At 49.5% G+C, this 18,240-nt stretch overlaps 1 protein-coding gene across 1 annotated transcript; it reads right to left on the bottom strand.

The window, feature by feature from the left end:
• Positions 1-441: 441 nt before the first annotated feature.
• CYS1 (cystin 1) lies at positions 442-14,610 on the bottom strand. The gene is made up of 3 exons (XM_057371412.1): positions 14,221-14,610; positions 7,073-7,119; positions 442-1,811 (listed from the first exon to the last, which is right to left on the bottom strand). Exons 1-3 carry the CDS (start codon positions 14,407-14,409, stop codon positions 1,709-1,711), a joined length of 339 nt encoding a protein of 112 aa, XP_057227395.1. The 5' UTR covers positions 14,410-14,610; the 3' UTR covers positions 442-1,708.
• Positions 14,611-18,240: the final 3,630 nt, after the last annotated feature.

The raw sequence follows: 18,240 nt of genomic DNA, 5'->3' as shown, positions 1-18,240 counted from the left end.
CCTGCCACAGGCAGGGAAATCTTCCACTAGACGAGGTTGCTCAGAGCCCCATCCAACCTGGCTTTGAACACTTCTAGGAATGGGACATCCCATCCACTGTTCCAGTACCTCAGCAACCCCACAGTGAACATTTTCTTCCATATGTTCAACTTGAATCTGCACTCTATCAGTTTAAAACCACTGTACCTGGTCCTACAGATGTGCCCCTGCTGGTGTGCTGGGAGCTTCAGCTTGCAGGGGTGCACAGATTTGTGAGAGGCTGGCTCCCTCCCCACTGCCCWCCCTGCCCAGCTCCCAGGCACAGCACAATGCCCAGCCTTGCTGAATGAAGSCTGCTGCAAGGAAGAGCTGGGCTGTGAGCCCTGTGCCAGGGGTGTGCCCTGCTCATGGCATCCCCCTGCCATCCTCCAAAGGTGCATCATGCTCAAACTCTGCAGGAACCAGAGGATGATTTCCCAAATAAGCCAGAGAGCCTTTTTCAGAACATTTGATGCCTTCACTGAGRGCTACATAGAGTACAGATGCATTTAATTGTGTTTTACAGGTCTCAGGAATCACAAAGTACTTCAAATACAGCATCTTAAGAAGTGTCCTGCAGTTTGCTCTTGCATTTACACATAGTTAAGATTTCAAATACTGCCTTTTATGCTTCAGCTGAAGATATTTTTCTGTTTCTGATAATAAGCATATACTCATAATATGTTAAGACGCAGGTATAATAAAAGCAGAAACCCGAAATACCAGGCTTCCCTGTCTGGGAGCACTGAAAATACTATTTGCTTAGGAGAGATAACTTTCTGTTTTACTTTGCAGTCAGCTGATAGTAAAATGTAGTGATTTTTTTTATAGGACAAGAAATATAAGGAAAGGCCAGGAGTGGCAATTGTGAAAAATGATCACAAAAACAGCTGCTCTACAAGAGCATGCARGTCCCTCTCAAGGTGGATGATTGAAATGAGAATGTGCCTCCTGCTTTCACTGGATGGATCCATGACAAGGAGCCCCAGGTAAAGCTCCTGTGCTGGGATCCTGCCCCACAGTGACCATACAAATYCTGTGTTCCCTGATGGCTCCTGGGAGCCTAATCTGCTTGTGTGGTGGTATTTGAACTCTGGGATTACACTGCCTATGTACTGGATGGTGGGCTCAGYCCCCTTTTCCTCTCATCTTCCATACTGGGGACCAGATTGAAAGAGTGCCAAATTCAGACCTGGACCTGAGGCCTGCACAGTGCAAGGAGTACATTTGGCACATTTTAAGTGGCTGGAACATGAATTTAATTCAACATGCCCTTAARTAAATTCTGGATCAAATGTTATTGCTGCATTTTTCTTGCTAAGTCAAAGCAAGATCTTCCTTCAAAGCACCACACTTCAACASCTCTAGTATGACACCTCAATTCTAGTACATGTTCATTTATAAACAGCATTTGGAATTGAGCTTCTAAATTTTGATTCTTAAGATGAATTGGTCCCTCTTTCAGTGACACCAATCAGAGATCAGCAGTTGGTGATGATCYTCACGCTCCCACTCAGAATCCATCAGGTGAACTTTCTGCTGCGGTGCTTCYCAAGCAGCCACGCTCCTCTGAGCTCCACCAGCCCCTCTCCTGTGCTGTCTCGCTGTGTGAGGCATTGTTTTGTCAGCAGTTCTGCTCCAGCTGGGATTCCAGGGTCACGCCTGACGTTCTCGTGGCGTGGGACCGGACTCAGCGGCAGTACTCCCGCTCAATGCTCGCCATGAGCTCCTCCTCTGAGTAATCATACAATATTGTGGATTGTCCCAATGGCTTCTTGTTGCTTTCTGGGCACCTGTCATGGAAGGGAATGAGTCAGTGGTGTCATGAGAGAGAATCAGGCTCTGAAGATACAAGAAGAGCCTTACTTTTTTTTTTTTTTTTTTTTTTTTTTTTTTTTTTTTTTTTTTTTTTTTTTTTTTTTGAATGGAAAGATTGAGCTGCATGTGGCTCGCTGAGACGCAGATACTCTGTCATGTCTAGTTCCCACACCCCACTGGCACATTGCCTGCTGACATCTGCCATCACTTGGCACTATTTTAGTGTGTGAGTTCATTATAGTACAACCCTCTCAATGCTCCAGATCAAGCTCCCAGAACCTTTCAATGAGTTAGGTTTCAGGCCCAGCTAAAGGACTGTGTAAACTTTCGGCTACTTTTAAGGTTTCATGCAGAAACTGATTATTTTGTTTGGGATCTGAGTTTCAACCAAAACACAAATGCAGCTCCCCAGGCTGCTCTCAYGGCTTTTATTTGTTTCCACATCAGCACAGCTCTCCCATAAGCAGGAACTGATGTATGACTCAAAGGGAACTGCTAGGGGGTTTATTGGTGTTGTCAGAACTGGTTTACATTGGGTACATGAGAGAAATCTGTCCCTACCCGCATAAGGGAGAACAGTGAAAAGTCTTCTGCAGGCTTTGAACACTATACCTCATGCTATCAATTAAGTCCACTTGATCGTGCCCTCCAGGACTCAAGAGAGGAGCCAGCAGTGACAAATGAGTGCTCCTCCTTGCCCTGTACAGATCTGGGAGGTGAGTATGCTGGACTGCCAGACTTGTTTCTGGAAGCTGGAGCACATGGCTCCTTGGAGGTCACAGTGAGGTGCAGAGCTAAGTAGAGAATTGAGCTGGTAAATCCAAACTCTGAAGGTCTCTGCMATGCCATGTCAACCAAGACTTTGTGACTACCCACTAGTGAAGAACAAGTAAACAAGAAATAAATGGTCCTGTGTGTCAGTTCGTTGCCAAAGAGGAGAGATTTCCATATCTACCAGCATGGCTCCAGATCTGTCCCAGACTCACCATGTATTATCTGTTGAATTACCATTCCTAAGGTGAGATCTATCCCAACCATTGCTCTTGCAACTGGGATGTATAAAATTCATCCATTAGCATCCTTTAGTGAAAAAAAACTGAGTACCTGTTTACTGGAAGAAATCACAGAAACTGGGCCAAAGCGGGTAAGTATGGACTCAGAATTTAAGAAAAGAGCTCTGAAATGCTTTTTTAGTGATGCTTTGTCCTACAGAGGAGGTGTTTTCATACTGCTCTCCTTGGGCCAGGGGCATCCTCAGTGTCCCTCCCACAGGCAGCAGCTGCAGAGTGGCCACAGTGCAGTGCAGCCCTCTCTCTGCYCTGACCTGCCCTGGCCCCTGAGGCTCCTGCCCATCCCTGCTCTGACCAAGCTGTGCTTGTGCTGCGGCCCCCGCATGCCAGAAATTGTCTGATATTTTCCCTGGAGTCACCCGATGGCCACCTGGTGACACTGAGTCGTGTGGGTGTTCTACACTCACACTGCACCCTGCCCTTGATGGCAAGTCCTACTAGCAGCAAGTAGGATTTAGCAACTGGACTCTTCAGCTTATTCCTTTTATTAATTCATTTTCCTGCTCCAGGGCTGCAGGCAATCTGATTTCCACTGCAGTAAATGAGACCTGAGAAGAAAGCTATAAGTCCAAGAGCTCCAAACCACACAGCAGCATTTGCAAAGCAAGAACGGGAAAAGGAAGTGCAGAAATCTGAGTTAAAACACACAATTTACTGATTTAAACTCCACATTGTGACCATCTTCTGACTAATATTATGTTACGTGAGGAAAGAGAGGCAGAGCTCCTGGCAGCTTGCTTGCAGGCCCACAGAAGAGCCATTGTTTCTCTTAGCAGTTACATAATTTCCCACTGTTAATTATTCTCGATGCTTTGGTTTGCATGGAGAAAATCTCCAGGTAAAACTCGTTGAGACACAGATGTGCTTTTGAAAAAACAAAAGCAAACTCCAGTTATCATGCATACCACAGAAACAAAAGRAAAAGAGAGGGCTCTGTTTCTTTCAAGAGCAAAGGAAAAGCACGCTGCTGTTCATACTATTTCTAGATTTGTGGCAAAGTTCTGTATCATTTAATATGGGAAAATTGAAATAAAATAAAAAATGAGAGCTTTAATCTGGATAAAAGCAGAAACTTCACCCTGAGGACAGCAAGCAGAGGAACAGGCTGTGTTTGGTTGCATGGGCTCAATCCTTGGAGGCTTTCAAGACCTGATGGGGCAAAGCCTGGAGCATTCTGCTTTGACTTCACAGCTGATCCAGCTTGGAGCTAGAGCGAGGAGATTGGACTGGAGACCTCCTGAGGCCATCCCAGCCTAAACCTCTGTCTCAAAGGCACCTTGGTGCAGCTGCTTCTGCTGATCCTAGAATTTAGTGAGAGACTGTAGCAGGGAAATCCCGAGCTCAGGACGTGCACAGGACAAAAGCTGGTGGCCCACAAGGCTGCTGCCATGCTCTGCAGCTCCTCCAGCTCCAGAGGAGACACCTTGCTGCTCTCCTCACCAGTGCTGCAGAGCAGGGCTTCAAACACACCGAGYCCAGCTGAGGGCTCTTGACCTTCCAGGCTGGAAAATAACGGGTCAGTACCTTGAGCAGAAAGATGTTCAAACCTCAGATGTTCTCAGGAAGGAGAGAAACCTGGGAAGGAGCAAAGCTGAGAGAGAAGGAGTTAGCTGAAAAGCATACAAGAGGGGAATTTGCAGCATGATAGGACATCAAGGAAAAAGAAGGTTAATGCAGCTCCCTCAGGATTGTGGGCAGGCTTCTGGGTGCCTCATTGCTAAAATGTTATTAACAGCCTGGAGGGAGTTTAGCAAGCACCAATAAGAGTGATTTAAGAGGCTAGAGCAAAACGATTTAKGAAAGAGAAAAGTGAGAAATGTGCTCCCTTGCAGCTACAGGCCTCTTGGTGTTTAAAGTTTCTTAAGGGAAGCAGGAATAATGGGTGGATTTCTTTGTTAAGTGTAAAAACAATGAACAATCCACCAGCAATGTGGAGAAGGAAAGGGCAAAATTAGACCAAAAGTGAGTAAAACTACCTTTGAGCAAGATCCCAGCAGTGGGGATGGCTGTCAGTGCCATATCCCCAGTGTCAGGCAGGTGCCTGGGGTGGGGGAGAGCTGCCTGCGGGCTCCTGTGACAATGGCTCTGATGGGTGACAAGCTCCGAGGCACAAACCTGAGTTAAGTGGCTGAAAACTAGGTTGGGGTGAATCTAGGCCAGCATTTTCTATCGTTCTGCTGAGGATGGGAAGTCCAGGGTTAATCATTAAAATGCCTTCTGCAAGACTTAGCAGCTGAAAAATGGGTCACAACAACAACGCCCCGSTAACTGTGCCAGTGACACGAGCCTTGGCAGCAATTATAGAATCGTGACCGTGCTCCTGGGCTGCCTCATCCACCCGTGAACCACCAGATGCTCGAGAGCAGCTCCCAAAAGATATTGGGGAGGGAGGCTGAGAGGTAACACAGCCCAGCCAGGAACACATCCAGCCGTGTTCCCATGCACACACAAAGGGTTTGTGGGGCTGCCTGGGACGCTGTGGTGTCACACGGGCATGTCCCAGCACAGAGTGCACGCCCACCTCTGTCTCGCGTGACTGCTCTCTTGACAGGCACTATTAAGTCTCTGTTTATAGTTTTTCTTCTCCTTCCTTGACATTTACTTCTCCTTTAATTGCCTTTATGGGAATTTCCTCAGTCAGCAACTCTATCAAGACAAGGCTGACTTTTGCTGTTTGTGAAGTGAGTGTTTACCTAGAATGATTCCAGCCACAGAAATGTGAAGGATGAGACACCTATGCACATTCACCTCTGTTTCTGTGGCTTAATTTGATTTTATGTCTTCACAATTTTGCTGGGTGCTGGGCCATTTCCAAAAAAATGTTTGCATAGTTATTGCCAGCAGAAATTGCAACCCAGCTTATCTCAGACAGTACAGACACTTCAAACGTGAGCTGTGCTATGGGGCTCTGCAGTGGGTATAAGAGAAATGTTATCTAAATGAAAATAAGCTCCTGCTCTGTCATCCCAGATCAGAAAACATTTTCTGCTGTCTCAAACCTTCCCTTTGCAYGTCAAAGAGGGTGGGAGAAGGAAAGCCTTGGCAGGGTGTGAGGGGCCAGTGGGTGCCTGGGGCTGGGGAGCTGCGTGGGGGATTGAGGCAGGGCTGGTGTGCACCCCAGGAGGAGACTGCTCAGTTACCATCATASCCCAAAGCCCACCGAGGATGCTGGAAAGCCCAGGAGAGGTTAAAATCCCTGTGAGAGCACCTGTACGAGCCTTTTCATCACAAAAGACAAGGCAGCTGTGTTTTCTGAGCACTCAGGGAACCAGCAGCTGTGCCAGGTGAGCTCCCTGCCAGCTGGGAGGGAGAGCAGGAGGGAAGAGCAGACAGTGGCRGTGTCTGAGCCCTGCTGACACATCCACCAGCACTGCTGAGCGTTTGCAGCTCACACAGCACAGCCAGGATCAGGAACACAGCACAGCCAGGATCTCCAGATCAGCCTGAGCAGAGGGGCTGTGTGACAGCCAGAGCTTAACCCTGAACAGAATCTCTCTTAGTATAAGGAGGTGACATTTGAAGATGGTTTTCCAAGCCTGTTCATTTCCCCTGGGTGTTTTCAACACGTGTTAAACTGTCCCCATCCCTCTTGGTGCAAGCAGACTCAGAGGCACACTCTGCTGGGCAACTTCTGCTTGTGGAAAATTTCAGATTTCTTTTTTTTGGCACTCAGTGCAGCCCATTTCCCTGTCCGTGRGGCACACTCATGTCTCCAACTGGTGTAGCATTGGAGCATCTCATGGGCTTTCTCTTATGATTCTTGGGGAGCAAAGAGACAATATTCTCCTTTTCCACACACTGCAGAGCCCACAGGTGACTGGTTGGTGCACCAGGGCCTGAGCTCCTTTTTGGAGCAATTCTCCACAGCTTGGCACAGCCACTCCACGGTGCCTCTCTGACATGTGGACATCCTAAATTCTGATTGCTCATGACCTCTATACTACACTTGAGCTGAAGCATGGATTTTTTCAAGTAGTACCCGATTTTTTAAAAATTTGCACTTAAGTAAAAGGGACGAATATTTAGGGTTATAAACAATTTCACACTATTCCCACCTCTTTTGCATAGYGTGAGGGATGCAGAAATAGCCTTCCCCTGAAGGAGAAATTCCCTTTAGTCTGCCTGCTTTTCCCCCTGAAGATACAGTGAAAGCAGGGGATACTCACTGATGGTCAACGTTGTTGTTCTCTGAGCCTGGTGGGCTTCTGGTTGCCTAGGACAGAAAAGAAGACACAGTTACAACACTTTCAAAYCAAGGAAGGKGATTCTRCCCCTCWRCTCTGCTCRTGTGAGCCCCCACCTGCAGTGCTGCATCCAGCTCTGGGGTCCCCAGCACAGGAAGGTCATGGAACTGCTGRAGTGAGYCCAACACTARCAAGTTAAACAGGCAGTACCAAACCAGGGCCTTCCAGAAAACAGAAATGAAAAGCTGTTGTGTCTGTGTGGAAAAGAGGAAAATGATTTTCTGTGTAAGAAGAAAGGGAAGCAAAGGAACTAGGGAGAGCTGTGAAAAGCTTGCAATGCAGAGYCATCACCTATTCCTCTACTGTGTTTCTGCAGGGCTGGATGGGATCGAGTGATTCCTCAGTAAGATCATGTGCTCTTGGAATAGCCAAACCTGTGCTGCCCCAAGGGAATGCACGGGACTGGTGCTGGCAAGTGTGGGAGCAGTGGAGGGGCAGTGCCCCAATACAGGCACTGCTGGTRCAACAGTGAGGACTTCAATCAGTTTTGCACCAATTTAAATCTGTYGGTATTGGTCAGGCCTGTATGTGCCATCTGCTGGGTGGAAATGTCCACCTGGCTGTCTGCAGTTATTGCATGGCACCTGATTTTAATTTGCAAGGAGATTTTTTTTCACAACACTCCTTCCTCAGCTGCTTCAGGGGGGTGGGCAGGAGCTGAGGTTTAAACACCGTGGTCTCAGACACTGCTGGGCAGATAGAGAGGTGCTTGACAGGAAACTGCTCAGCTCTGCCTCTTGCAAGGGCTTTGTGCTCCTCTGGTCCCCTCTGGCTCCCATGCTTCAGCAGATGGGGTGGGCTGCAGCAAGGACACCTCTCTCACGGCACTGGGTCAACATCTCTTCCAGGTGAGCCCTTAGTAGCTTCCAGTTGGGAAGCTGGGAGAAGTTTCTGTCATCTACAGTTATCTCACATCCTAGCTGCCTGCTTAAAATGACGAAAGATGTTGCCAATCTTTTGTAGAGTTTTAGTTYAATATGTGTCAAAAGGCATTCCACATCCTTTCAGAAGAGTCCCTGCTCTTTGGCAACACTTTGTTTTCTCTGGAAGAGGCTGAATACTCTAGAAACAGCTTCTGGGTCCAAGCGGAGACAAGCGTATGTGAGAAAGCTGACAGTGAGGTAAGACAGTTCTCTCCTGGTTATTCAGGATTGTTTCTTGGCAATCTCCCATATGCAACAAGAGCAAGAAGCAGTGCCAGGAGAACAGCATGCTGAGCTGTGATGGCTGACTTCTCCTGGGACTGCATCCCAAAATGCAGCTCCTCATCCATCATCCACTGGACTACTGTTRTGGCCCGAGTTTCCTTCCACCAGGCAAAGAACATTATTCACCCTCAGCACCAATGGAGTTCTTTAGGAGTGCTTTGATGATGTTCTTCCCACAGTGAGAACCCAGCTCCCAATACTTCTGTGCAAAGGTTTGGATCATTTTAGGGAGGGGTTTGTATTGTACAGCAGGTTGTCTGTTTTTTCTTCCTTTGTGGCTGACTCCTCCATATTACGAGCTGTACGTGTTGTGTGGGTGGAAGACAGAATTAATTAGTCATCAGGACAGAGCAGCTCTGGAGAGCAAAATCTGCTTCTCTGTGCAAAACCTGCTCCCACCTTTTCCAAGGGATCTGTCAGCAACAATACTAATTTCCCAAGAGAATTTGGAACTGATCTTTACCGACATTTCATCCAGTGCATGAGTCAAAAATGGTGGCAAGTAAAAACAAAAGGCACCTCCAGCCTCTGTCTGTTCCCTGCCCCCAGAGTCTCCGTGCTTTGGAGCTGCTCCCAATTCCTGCGGGCAGAGGACACTCTGGCGGTGCCGGAGTGGTGACACCGTGTGCCGGGCAGCAGGCAGGGTGTGGAGCACGCTGGGCTGTGGGACACAATAACACTGACCCACCCAGCCGGCTCGGCAGGGCTGCAATGGCCATGCTGCAAGCTCAGCAGATAATCAGTGCTAGCCCTTTATGTGGGTTGGGATGATGGGCATGTCCGGACACTTTAATATTAGGGGTTCCTATCCTACAGCTAAGTAACTAATTGCTGGCCTGGTTGGCCTGTGCCCTGTTAAGAGACAAATGAAGTCAGCTTCTCCTTTCTGCAGCTTGCAGTCATCTTTTTGTTACTCATCTASACCAGGGCATGTCTCCTTGTTTCCCACCCTATTGTCAGCACAGGCATCTCGTGCTGAGGTCTGCTGTGCCACAAACCCCCGCATCACCCCCTCCTCCAAGTTCAAAGGCTTGCATATTAAGCTCAGCCAGCATGTATCCACATCTAATTTAATGTCATGACACGTGAGGTGGAATGGTTTGACAGCCATCCTTTAGGGCAGCAGCTCCGGGAGCAAGGCAGAGCGGAGAGCTGGAAGCAAGAGCTGTTTCTCCCTGCTTTGTGAATGAACGAGAACTCCTGGGGTGCAGCTTCCCACTCCCCCCAATCCAGTACAAATTCCTCATGGGCCTGCCAGCCTTTACCCCTTTCTGTCTGCTGTGAGTCAGGGTGAGAACACCCTTCCCTGGGACCTTCCACAGGGTGATCTGGAGCTGTCTGTGTACCCTTGGAGGATCTAGAGCTGCTCCAAACTGCACTGAAACCACCCAGCTACAGCTTTGACTGTTAACAGTCTCCAAAGTTGGGAGGCCAAGTTGGAGCTCTCTCTGAGATGGTCCCTGTGCTGGCCCCTGAGGGATGCCTAAGCATYATTTGGGAGACTACAAATTGGTCCTGACCAAAAATCACGCCAGCTCAGCGGGGCAGATCATCACGGTCCAGTGCCCGGTGTCTGCTGTGGTATCGTTTACCATTATGGACACAGCCCTGAGATGCAGGAAAAATGCAGATTCTGTGAGCAGCCCAGGAAAAACTCACATCCAAGGCAGCCTGGRGAGCGACTGAGCCACGTAAAATACCTACATGGGAGCAGTGGGGTCTCTGCCAGTGCTGGTCCACCGGGGTGCTTTAATAGTGCAGCGTTTCTGAAGGATGTGAGCCGTACCTCCTTCCCTGCCTCTGCTTGTCCCAAATCCCTCTTCACAACACCCGTGGACTGGACCAGGGGACCGCTCTGAGCCGTAATGCCAACCCGCTGGTGTGGCAGGGAGGGGGGAATATCAGCTGGAGAGCCTTGCAGGGCAGCCTGCAGCCGAGCAGGAGCGCTGGGCTGGCACTGCAGAGGGGCAGCACCCTCCAGCGACACCACCGTGACCGGGGCTGAGCCAGCCAGCACTGCTGGAGACAGCCTCTCCGACCGCACACAGTTACTGCTGGCACAACAAAACAGCTCAGCTAAGGTGCCACAAGGTACCACATGTGATGTATGGCCCCAGCTGCACCCCAGGCAAAGCACTCCCAGCTTTGCTCCGGTCTGCAGCAGCATCCTCTGGCCAGTGGAGGAATTAGGAGCAGGTGGTGGACGGGAAGTGGCAGGGATGCAAGGAGTTCCCACGCTTCTCCTCTCCTGCCAACAAAAACACCAGCTCCCAGCTATTCTGAGCGTGCCCTGGGCTTATTTTTGAGATCACGAATAATTTCCAGGGCAAAAGCAACCCATGCTCTGCCAAGAGAAGGGGGGAGCTGTGGAAAAKACCCAGTCAGCAGTTTTCCAAGTCCAGGTGCAACACAGCTGTGCTGGGAGGGGACAGCACAGCTCGCTGCTTCTGGGCTCTGGTGAAGTTTCAGGTGGTTTTAACAAGACAAGCAATGTAAAAGGAGAGAGGGGGAAACTTTTAACTCAACAACCTCCAGCTGGACATTAACTGCAGAATCTGAAATAATCTGACTTTGGGAAGTTCAAGGAGTCCCAGATGATCAGCTGGACATGACCTTTTCTAAAGGCCCCAGGCWCCCTATGGAAGTGCAGCACAGTGTCTTGACTCGAGGGCATTTGACTACTGACACAACCAGGAAGAAAATGCTGAAATAAATTGCTAACAACATGGAATAAAAAAGATCAAATTTCTGTTTGAGKGAAGCACATTTTAACACGAGTAGGAAAAAATCCCTGAGTTCCTGTAAGAAACTAATGGGGCACGACATTAAATATCCCTTCAGGACCCTTTTGTGTTTGCAGCCAGGACCAGACAGCCACGAGGTGACGCTGTGCCACATCAGTCTGCAGAAATAACATCTGGCTGAAAAGATCAGGCAAAGCCTTGAAGACTTGGATGTTTTAAAAGTATGTGATAGAAGCTCTAGAAGTTGGTGAATACACCTTCTACCTGTGCTGCTCCTGTGCTGCAGCTGGGGTGATTTGCTTACTGAAACCACATCCCGTCTCCAGTCAGGAGGAGCGACAGGTCCACGGAAAAAGCTCTTAAAAACAAGACTCTAACATGTCTGCATTATTCTTTCCTTTCAGGAAACCAGTGGGGAAATACCTGAGGCACAGCCTCTGCCCTGGCTTCCACCAAGAGCTGCCACCCTTGCCCTCTGCTGCAGCAGCACCTGCAAAACCTCAACCCCGTTTTTGTGTCTTGGGCAAAGAAACAAGGAAAAGCACGCACAACTATCYAGAATTGAGAGCAAAACTGAAAACGGCTGCCTGATGCTGACAGAAAGTGTTGGGGTGTGCTCTGAGCCAGGTCCAGGTTTCCCATCAGGATTTGGTTCCCAGCCAGCTGCTGTGAAATGCTTTCATCCTTCTTGGTCTTTACTAATAGCACTATTTGAATATAACMGAGGTGGCTCAAGCCTTTAAATGCAGCTGCATTCTTCTGCACCAGCCCTTGTCACCTGGCCAGACTGCCCACAGGTGCTGCCAGGCTGCTGCTGGATTGCAAATTGTGCCAGGGTTCACTTTCCTACTGTAATACTCCTTGATGCCTTTCCTCCTCCTGCCTCATCTTTCCCCRTTAACTCTGTTGAATTGACTCATCCCTTCTTCTCTGAAATTTCTTTGCTCATCCTCTGGTTTGCACAGCTGAACGGAGCAAAGCAAGCAAGTTCCTACCACAACACAGAAASTACAAATGGCTTGAGAAACTGGCAAGAGTGAGAGAAATTGCCCTCAAAATTTTAGCGAGGAACTAGTGATGCAATGAAGCTGATATTCCTTTCCAGAAACCTCCTCCACCAGCCTCAAGGGAAGGGCGGGACTGCAGTTTGCAAAACAACTTAAAAGACTAAATCGAACCCAGTAAACAACTAAAACCCGGTGCTGCAAACAGTTTCCTCCCTCCTTTTCTCAGGCTAGTGACTTTTAAGGTCTCAAGGAGTCAGAAYAGTAAGCCCATGACTGCTGTCTCTGCCATTTCAGGTTCAGGTAAATAAAGTGCTACCAAGAAAAGCTTCAACTTTGCCCTGAAACAATCAGAGACTTCTCTTGTATGTCTTTTATAGCTTTGAAAAATACTGGTAGTTCTTTGCTCTCTTTGTCTGGGTACAACCAAAGCTGTGAACTTCCTCCCAAACAAGAGGTGGCAGCAGCAGCAGCTGGATGAGGAGCCACAAGATGCATCAGCATCCTCATGGACATTTCTGTGCTGGCAAAGCACATTCCYACCTGCACCACGACCTGGGGTGGCTGAGGTGATGCCACAGATTCCTCACCATCATTCCTACCAGAGAGGGAAGTCTGAAGCRGGGAGTGGGGCATGTGAGTGATCCCCCCATGCTACCCCGAGGGCCAAATTCTAAATTCCTCAGCCTCTGTAGTTTGCTCCTTGGCATTGGTGCATTGGTATCTACTGCCACGGACTCTCTACTGACATTAGAAAAGAAAGATGAGGGCAGCCCCACTGGCTTTCTGATGTGTTATTACCCAGAATATACATCACTTCAGAACAGAGCTAAAATACTGCTTTATGCATAGGAAAACTCACAGCTTATATAGTTATTATTTTTAAAGATCCAGCCATGATATTCACATGTGTAAAGACAGGGAAAATGGATAGAAGCAGCCTGTATTCTCATAGAAAAAGACAATGGGAGAAGTCAAGAGGATTGCTCATAAATGAGAGTCCCTCAGAGGAGAAAGCAGTGCTGGAGTGAGCTCTGTTCTGCAGGAGGCTTTGGAGTTTAAAAAGCAAGAAAAAATGTCAATATATGATCTCTATTTTTGCCTCAATTTCCAAACCTTACTTTGAGGTTTTTCTTTAAAACCTATCAAAATACAGAGTTCCCATACTGAACCCTGCCAAGTTTCCTAACGGAAAAATTATTTTGTATTAAAATTACCCTTAACCCCTGGATGTCCAGTTCAGTGATGGAAATTATGCACTTCTAAAAACCGAGGCATGTATGGGAGAMTGTTCCTGGGTCCTAAATATTTCTTTCCATTTTTGAATTTGTTACTTTATTCTGACGACTTTTGTGCATCTGAGGAGAGCAATGTTTATCTAACAAAACACAACTTCCAAAGCCAAGCTAAGATAAAAGACGTCGATGATTTTTGGCCTCATCACCAGATGATATACATGCTGCTGTTATTCTTGGATTGGGAAAAAAAAAAAAAAAACAAAAAAAAACAAAATCACCAGATGATATACATGCTGCTGTTATTCTTGGATTGGGAAAAAAAGACCAAAAGATAAATCTCGACTCCCTCGGAGGCAAATCCATTATTTGTTACACAGAAAGAGACTGAAATGTGCCTTTAGGAAGAGCCAGACTACAGCTGCAGTGGATTGGMAAATATTAAAGGCAGCTTTATGTTCACATTTTAAAACTTGTTTACAAGTTTGACCCAGGGAAAAGTAGGAGCCGAACTTTATGAAGTCGAGCTATTTCCATTAAGTCAGGAAAAGAAACTTCCAATGGCACCGGGCGACTGAAGAACGGGATGGCCCCTATAAAGACCGTGTTTCCCTTGCACCAGAGGCAGAAAATGCAAAGAGAGCGGCAAAGAGAAAACGCAACGAGAGCATCGAGCCTGGCTCGGAGCGAAGATCAAAAGAACCGAGCGCCGCTGATGTTCGGAGGAAGCCACGGCCGGGCGGGGTGGCGCCGGCTCCGGCAGGGCTGCCCCGGGCGGCGGGGACACCCGAGCGGGGCTGGGCTGGGCTGGGCTGGGCTGGGCTGGGCTGGGGGGTCCCGGAGGGTCGGGGTCCCGTTCGGAGCCGGGCGGACACTTACCGCCTGCAGGAGCGGGGCCCCGCCGCCTCCCGCCGCCTCCGCGCTGCTGCCGCCGGCACCCGGGGCTCTGTGGCCGGGGCCGGGCGGTGCCGCCGCCCCCTCGCTGTCGGTCCCCGGCACGTCCCGGCTGTGCCCCGCTCTGCCCGCGATCCCCCCGGCACCTCGCCGCCGGCTGCTGCCGCTGCCCATGGCCGGAGCCGGGGGGAGCGCTCCGGGCCGCCGCCTCTCCCGGCCGGGGCGGGCGCGGCGCTGCAGGAGCCTTTCGGGGGGAGAATCCCACCCCGGAGAGCTCCGGGAGCCTTTCGGGAGGAGAATCCCACCCCAGAAAGCTTTGGAAGTCTTTCGGGGGGAGAATCCCACCCCGGAGCGTCCCGGGAGCCTTTCGGGGCGAGAATCCCACCCGGAGCGCTCCGGGAGCCTTTCGGGGCGAGAATCCCACCCGGAGTGCTCCGGGAGCCTTTCGGGGAGAGAATCCCACCCCGGAGTGTCCCGGGAGCCTTTCGGGGGGAGAAGCCCAGCTCGGACACCTCCGGGAACCTTTCGCGGGGACAATCCCACTCCGGGGCCGGCGGCGGGAGCCCTTCGGGGGAGAATCCCACCCCGGGGCCGGGGGAGGGAGCCGGCGGCGCAGGGGAGGGGAACGCGGCCGCCTCTGATCGCGGGTTCTGGGCACGCTGCCGCGCTCGCCGTCCGTTCCAAAACTTTCCATCCCAGCCCAGCCCGTTAGCTCGGGCCTCCCCAGCACCAGATCCTTACACAGGTCTGCCGGAGCAGGGGGAGGACATTGTCATCTTCGGGGATCATGCAGCAGGAGCAGCAGGAGCAGCCCTGCTGGGCTAAATTCAAGCACACCTCTCGCAGACGGGTTTTGCAGACCTTTGCAGAACAGCCCAGGCCGGGGGATGCTCTGTGGGACAGGTTCGCGGCACTAAGCGGAGGTTCCGGCCGTGTTCCTGGAGTTTCAGGAAAGGCCCCGCGCAAAGGACGCGCCAGCCGGGCACCCCCTTAGCCCATGCCCACAGACGGGGTCACTCTGCTTCCCAACAGCCCGCCGAGCCTGTGGAAATGATCCCTCAACCATCCGCCACTGCTCTTTGCTTTCAGCAGTAAAAYATTTGCACAACTGTTGGACATTCTGGAAGATTACAGATATTAAAGGCGAGGCTGTCATTCCCGCCAGGGAGGGAGAGAAGGAGAGTGCAATGGTTGCTTGGTGTCCAGCCTGTTCTGCCTCCTCTCCTTCCAGAGGCTGAAAAATTCTGGAGGGACAGAGGTGTAATTCCTCCTGCTGCCCCTCAGCACTGACTGCAATGATTGCATCTACCAGTCCTTCATTCTGCTAGCTGTTCCTAAACTGCTCAGCTAAAGCCCAAGAGTTTGTAAGGGARCAGCTGGAGGAGAGAATACTAGGAATGGTCACATCATTGCCCCAAGRATGAGCTTGTACCAACGGGGGCTTATGAGAAAGATGGGGACAGACTTTTTACCAGAGCATGTACTGATAGGACAAGGATACKGTTTTTAACTGAAAGAGGGCAGATTTAGACTAGATGTAAAAAAGATATTTTTTACAGTGAGGGTGGTGAAACACTGGTACAGGTTGCCCCRAGAGGTGATAGATGCCCCATCCCTGGAAACATTCMGGGTTGKGTTGGACAGGACTCTGAGTGACTGGGTCTGGTGGAATGGCAGGGGGTTGAACTAGATGACCTTKAAAGGTCCCTTCCCACACAAACTGTGACTCTGAGAAGGATGTTCTGTAGGCAGAGTAGATCATCTGGGAGCATGGGGGAGTGGTGTCACGTGCGGAGCCCTGGGTCCACAGCCAGGGCAGTCACAAGGAAGTTGTTTTGGATCTGAGGCAGGTCTTGGAGAAAGGACAAGTGATGAGGTCTGGTTGCTGAAGAGGAGATGGGGGAGCTGAATATGGGATTAAATAGCCTCAAACAAAATGTCCCAAGGGAACAGGCTCTGCAACCATCAGAGACAAAAATTGTTCTTAACAAGAACTGAGCAAATTCCTCCTCCTCCATCCCTGCAGGCTGTCTCTGAAGGAGTGGAGCCTCCTGGAAAGTTTCCTGGCTGCCCCCATGGAAACAGTTCATTCCAGGACAGTTCTTCAGATTCACTTGGAAGCAATGCTGGCTCCATAAAGCAGCTGTCAAAATGAGCCAAATGCCTCATGTTTGGAAGCAGATCACTGCTGGAGCCAGGAAAGCGTTTGAGCAGAGGTGACCTCAAATGCTGCTGTGGTTTAGCAGTGACACTGAAGGACTCTGAGGCCATTCAGTGCTATTTCCCTGCCCCTAAAGGACTGATGAGAATTAAAGAGAAAATTTTCCAAAAGCTAAAGGCCTGRTAAGTACATGACTCCTCAGAAAAATCAATTTTGGCAAATTCCTCTTTATTAGCCTAGTAGCTATTAAGACCATTTCCCAGCAGAGCCAGTGGATAATATCTTGGCTGATCTTCAAGAGCAAGGGTTGGAAGTGTGCAGTGCAAGTGCTGAATATGGCACGTGGATCAATTTTGCATGGCACCCAGCCAGAGCAGCAAGGAGCCAGAAGCCTTCACATCAAAAGCACAGCATTTATGGAGCCAGTGGTGCTGCCTCCTGGCTTTTCCCAAATCCTGTGGGACCACAGGAGCACTTCTGGACAATGATGCTATGGTAGATGGCCTCTTCTGACTCCTGCTGTGCTGCTTCCTCAGCTGCTGCTTTGGGAAAGAAGAGGATACAATGCTGTGGGTGCCCTTTGTTAGGCAGCATGCTTCAACCATGCCTTCKAATAAAATATTTAATTATGGAGACATAAATGCATGCATGCATATGCACACACATCAGTACATATCAATATCCRAGTCTTTCCAAGCCATCACATTTATTTGAGAAATGTGGGATTACTTTAAGATTACCATTATCCATTGAAGCCACTAGCACTGATTTACCCTGCTGTGGAATTTGACTGGACTTTTATGAGCAAAGGCCAAAGTGGGCTTGGGGAATGCAATTGCCAGGACAAAATATGACTTTCATATCTTATTTTAAGATTGCTCAGTCCCCAATTATGAGACTAAACTGTCTCACTGTTATCTCATGACTGTCCTCATGCCATGTCTCATCATATCCCCAGACTATAGGACTGTCACTCTTCTCTGTCCTGACAATCTTTCATCTGTGAAGAGCAGGGCATGTGAAGAATTGCAGCCAGCTCCAGCAATCATTTTTGTTCCCTGCCTTCTCTCCAGTCCAATCCTGGTTGCTGCAGGATGATCTCACAGACTCTTTCATACACCTCACCTTAACCTCAGAGTGAGACCCCATAATTTAGACTTGTTCTCTGTTAAAGCCAAGGAATTATTGTTCTTCTGTGATGCAGAGCCTGAAATTTTTGCTGTCTCAGGTCTTTCCTCTCTGTCTTCAACCCCTGGAGCAGCCCTGTGGCCASAGGACAGATCTCCATGGCTGTAGCCAGTGTAAGGACCAGCCCAGCCCAACCCAACCCATCCCTTGCACTCGGCAGCGTCGGCACAAGGGGGGGATGGGGAGGATGGAAGACAGACATGAACACACCTTGTGCCCCACAGACACGTTGCCCCAGCAGGGAGAACACCCTGAGAAGGTCCCAGCAGCAGCATTTGGGAGGGATGTTGTGCTGGGCTGTGCTGCTGTTCACCCTGGTGAGGTGTGATAGGCAGCTGCAGCACCACCAGGAGTTATGATGGGAGCACCAGAGAGCCAAACACGAGGAGTTTCCTTGCTGGGTAAAATAACAGGCTCCCTTTGACACAATAACCTAAACAGAACCTGGGGAGCTGTGCTTTTCCAGGCTTTTSTTCCCACCAGAAATTTTCTGGGCTATTTGCAGTTAGTTCACTGAAGGAGCTGATCTTGTAACAATAARTATCACAGCACATGTGTTTAGATTTTGTTCTTTTCCTAATGCTTGCTACGTTTTCAGCAAGTCTGCAACAGACACAGATACAATCCCTTGTTATAACAATTCTGGAAAATTATGA

This window comes from Malurus melanocephalus, unplaced genomic scaffold, assembly GCF_030028575.1.
Source record: "Malurus melanocephalus ecotype Western Australia unplaced genomic scaffold, MMel_1.1 scaffold_6, whole genome shotgun sequence".
NCBI classification, from domain to species: Eukaryota; Metazoa; Chordata; class Aves; order Passeriformes; family Maluridae; genus Malurus; species Malurus melanocephalus.
This window is presented reverse-complemented; position numbering and strand designations above follow the sequence as displayed.

Coding starts and splice junctions, on each gene's coding strand:
- CYS1 (XM_057371412.1), bottom strand. CDS start 14,409: ATGGGCAGCGGCAGCAGCCGGCGGCGAGGTGCCGGGGGGATCGCGGGC. Junction 7,120..14,220: donor GGGCCCCGCTCCTGCAGGCG/GTAAGTGTCCGC, acceptor TTTCTGTCCTAG/GCAACCAGAAGCCCACCAGG. Junction 1,812..7,072: donor AACAACAACGTTGACCATCA/GTGAGTATCCCC, acceptor CTTCCATGACAG/GTGCCCAGAAAGCAACAAGA.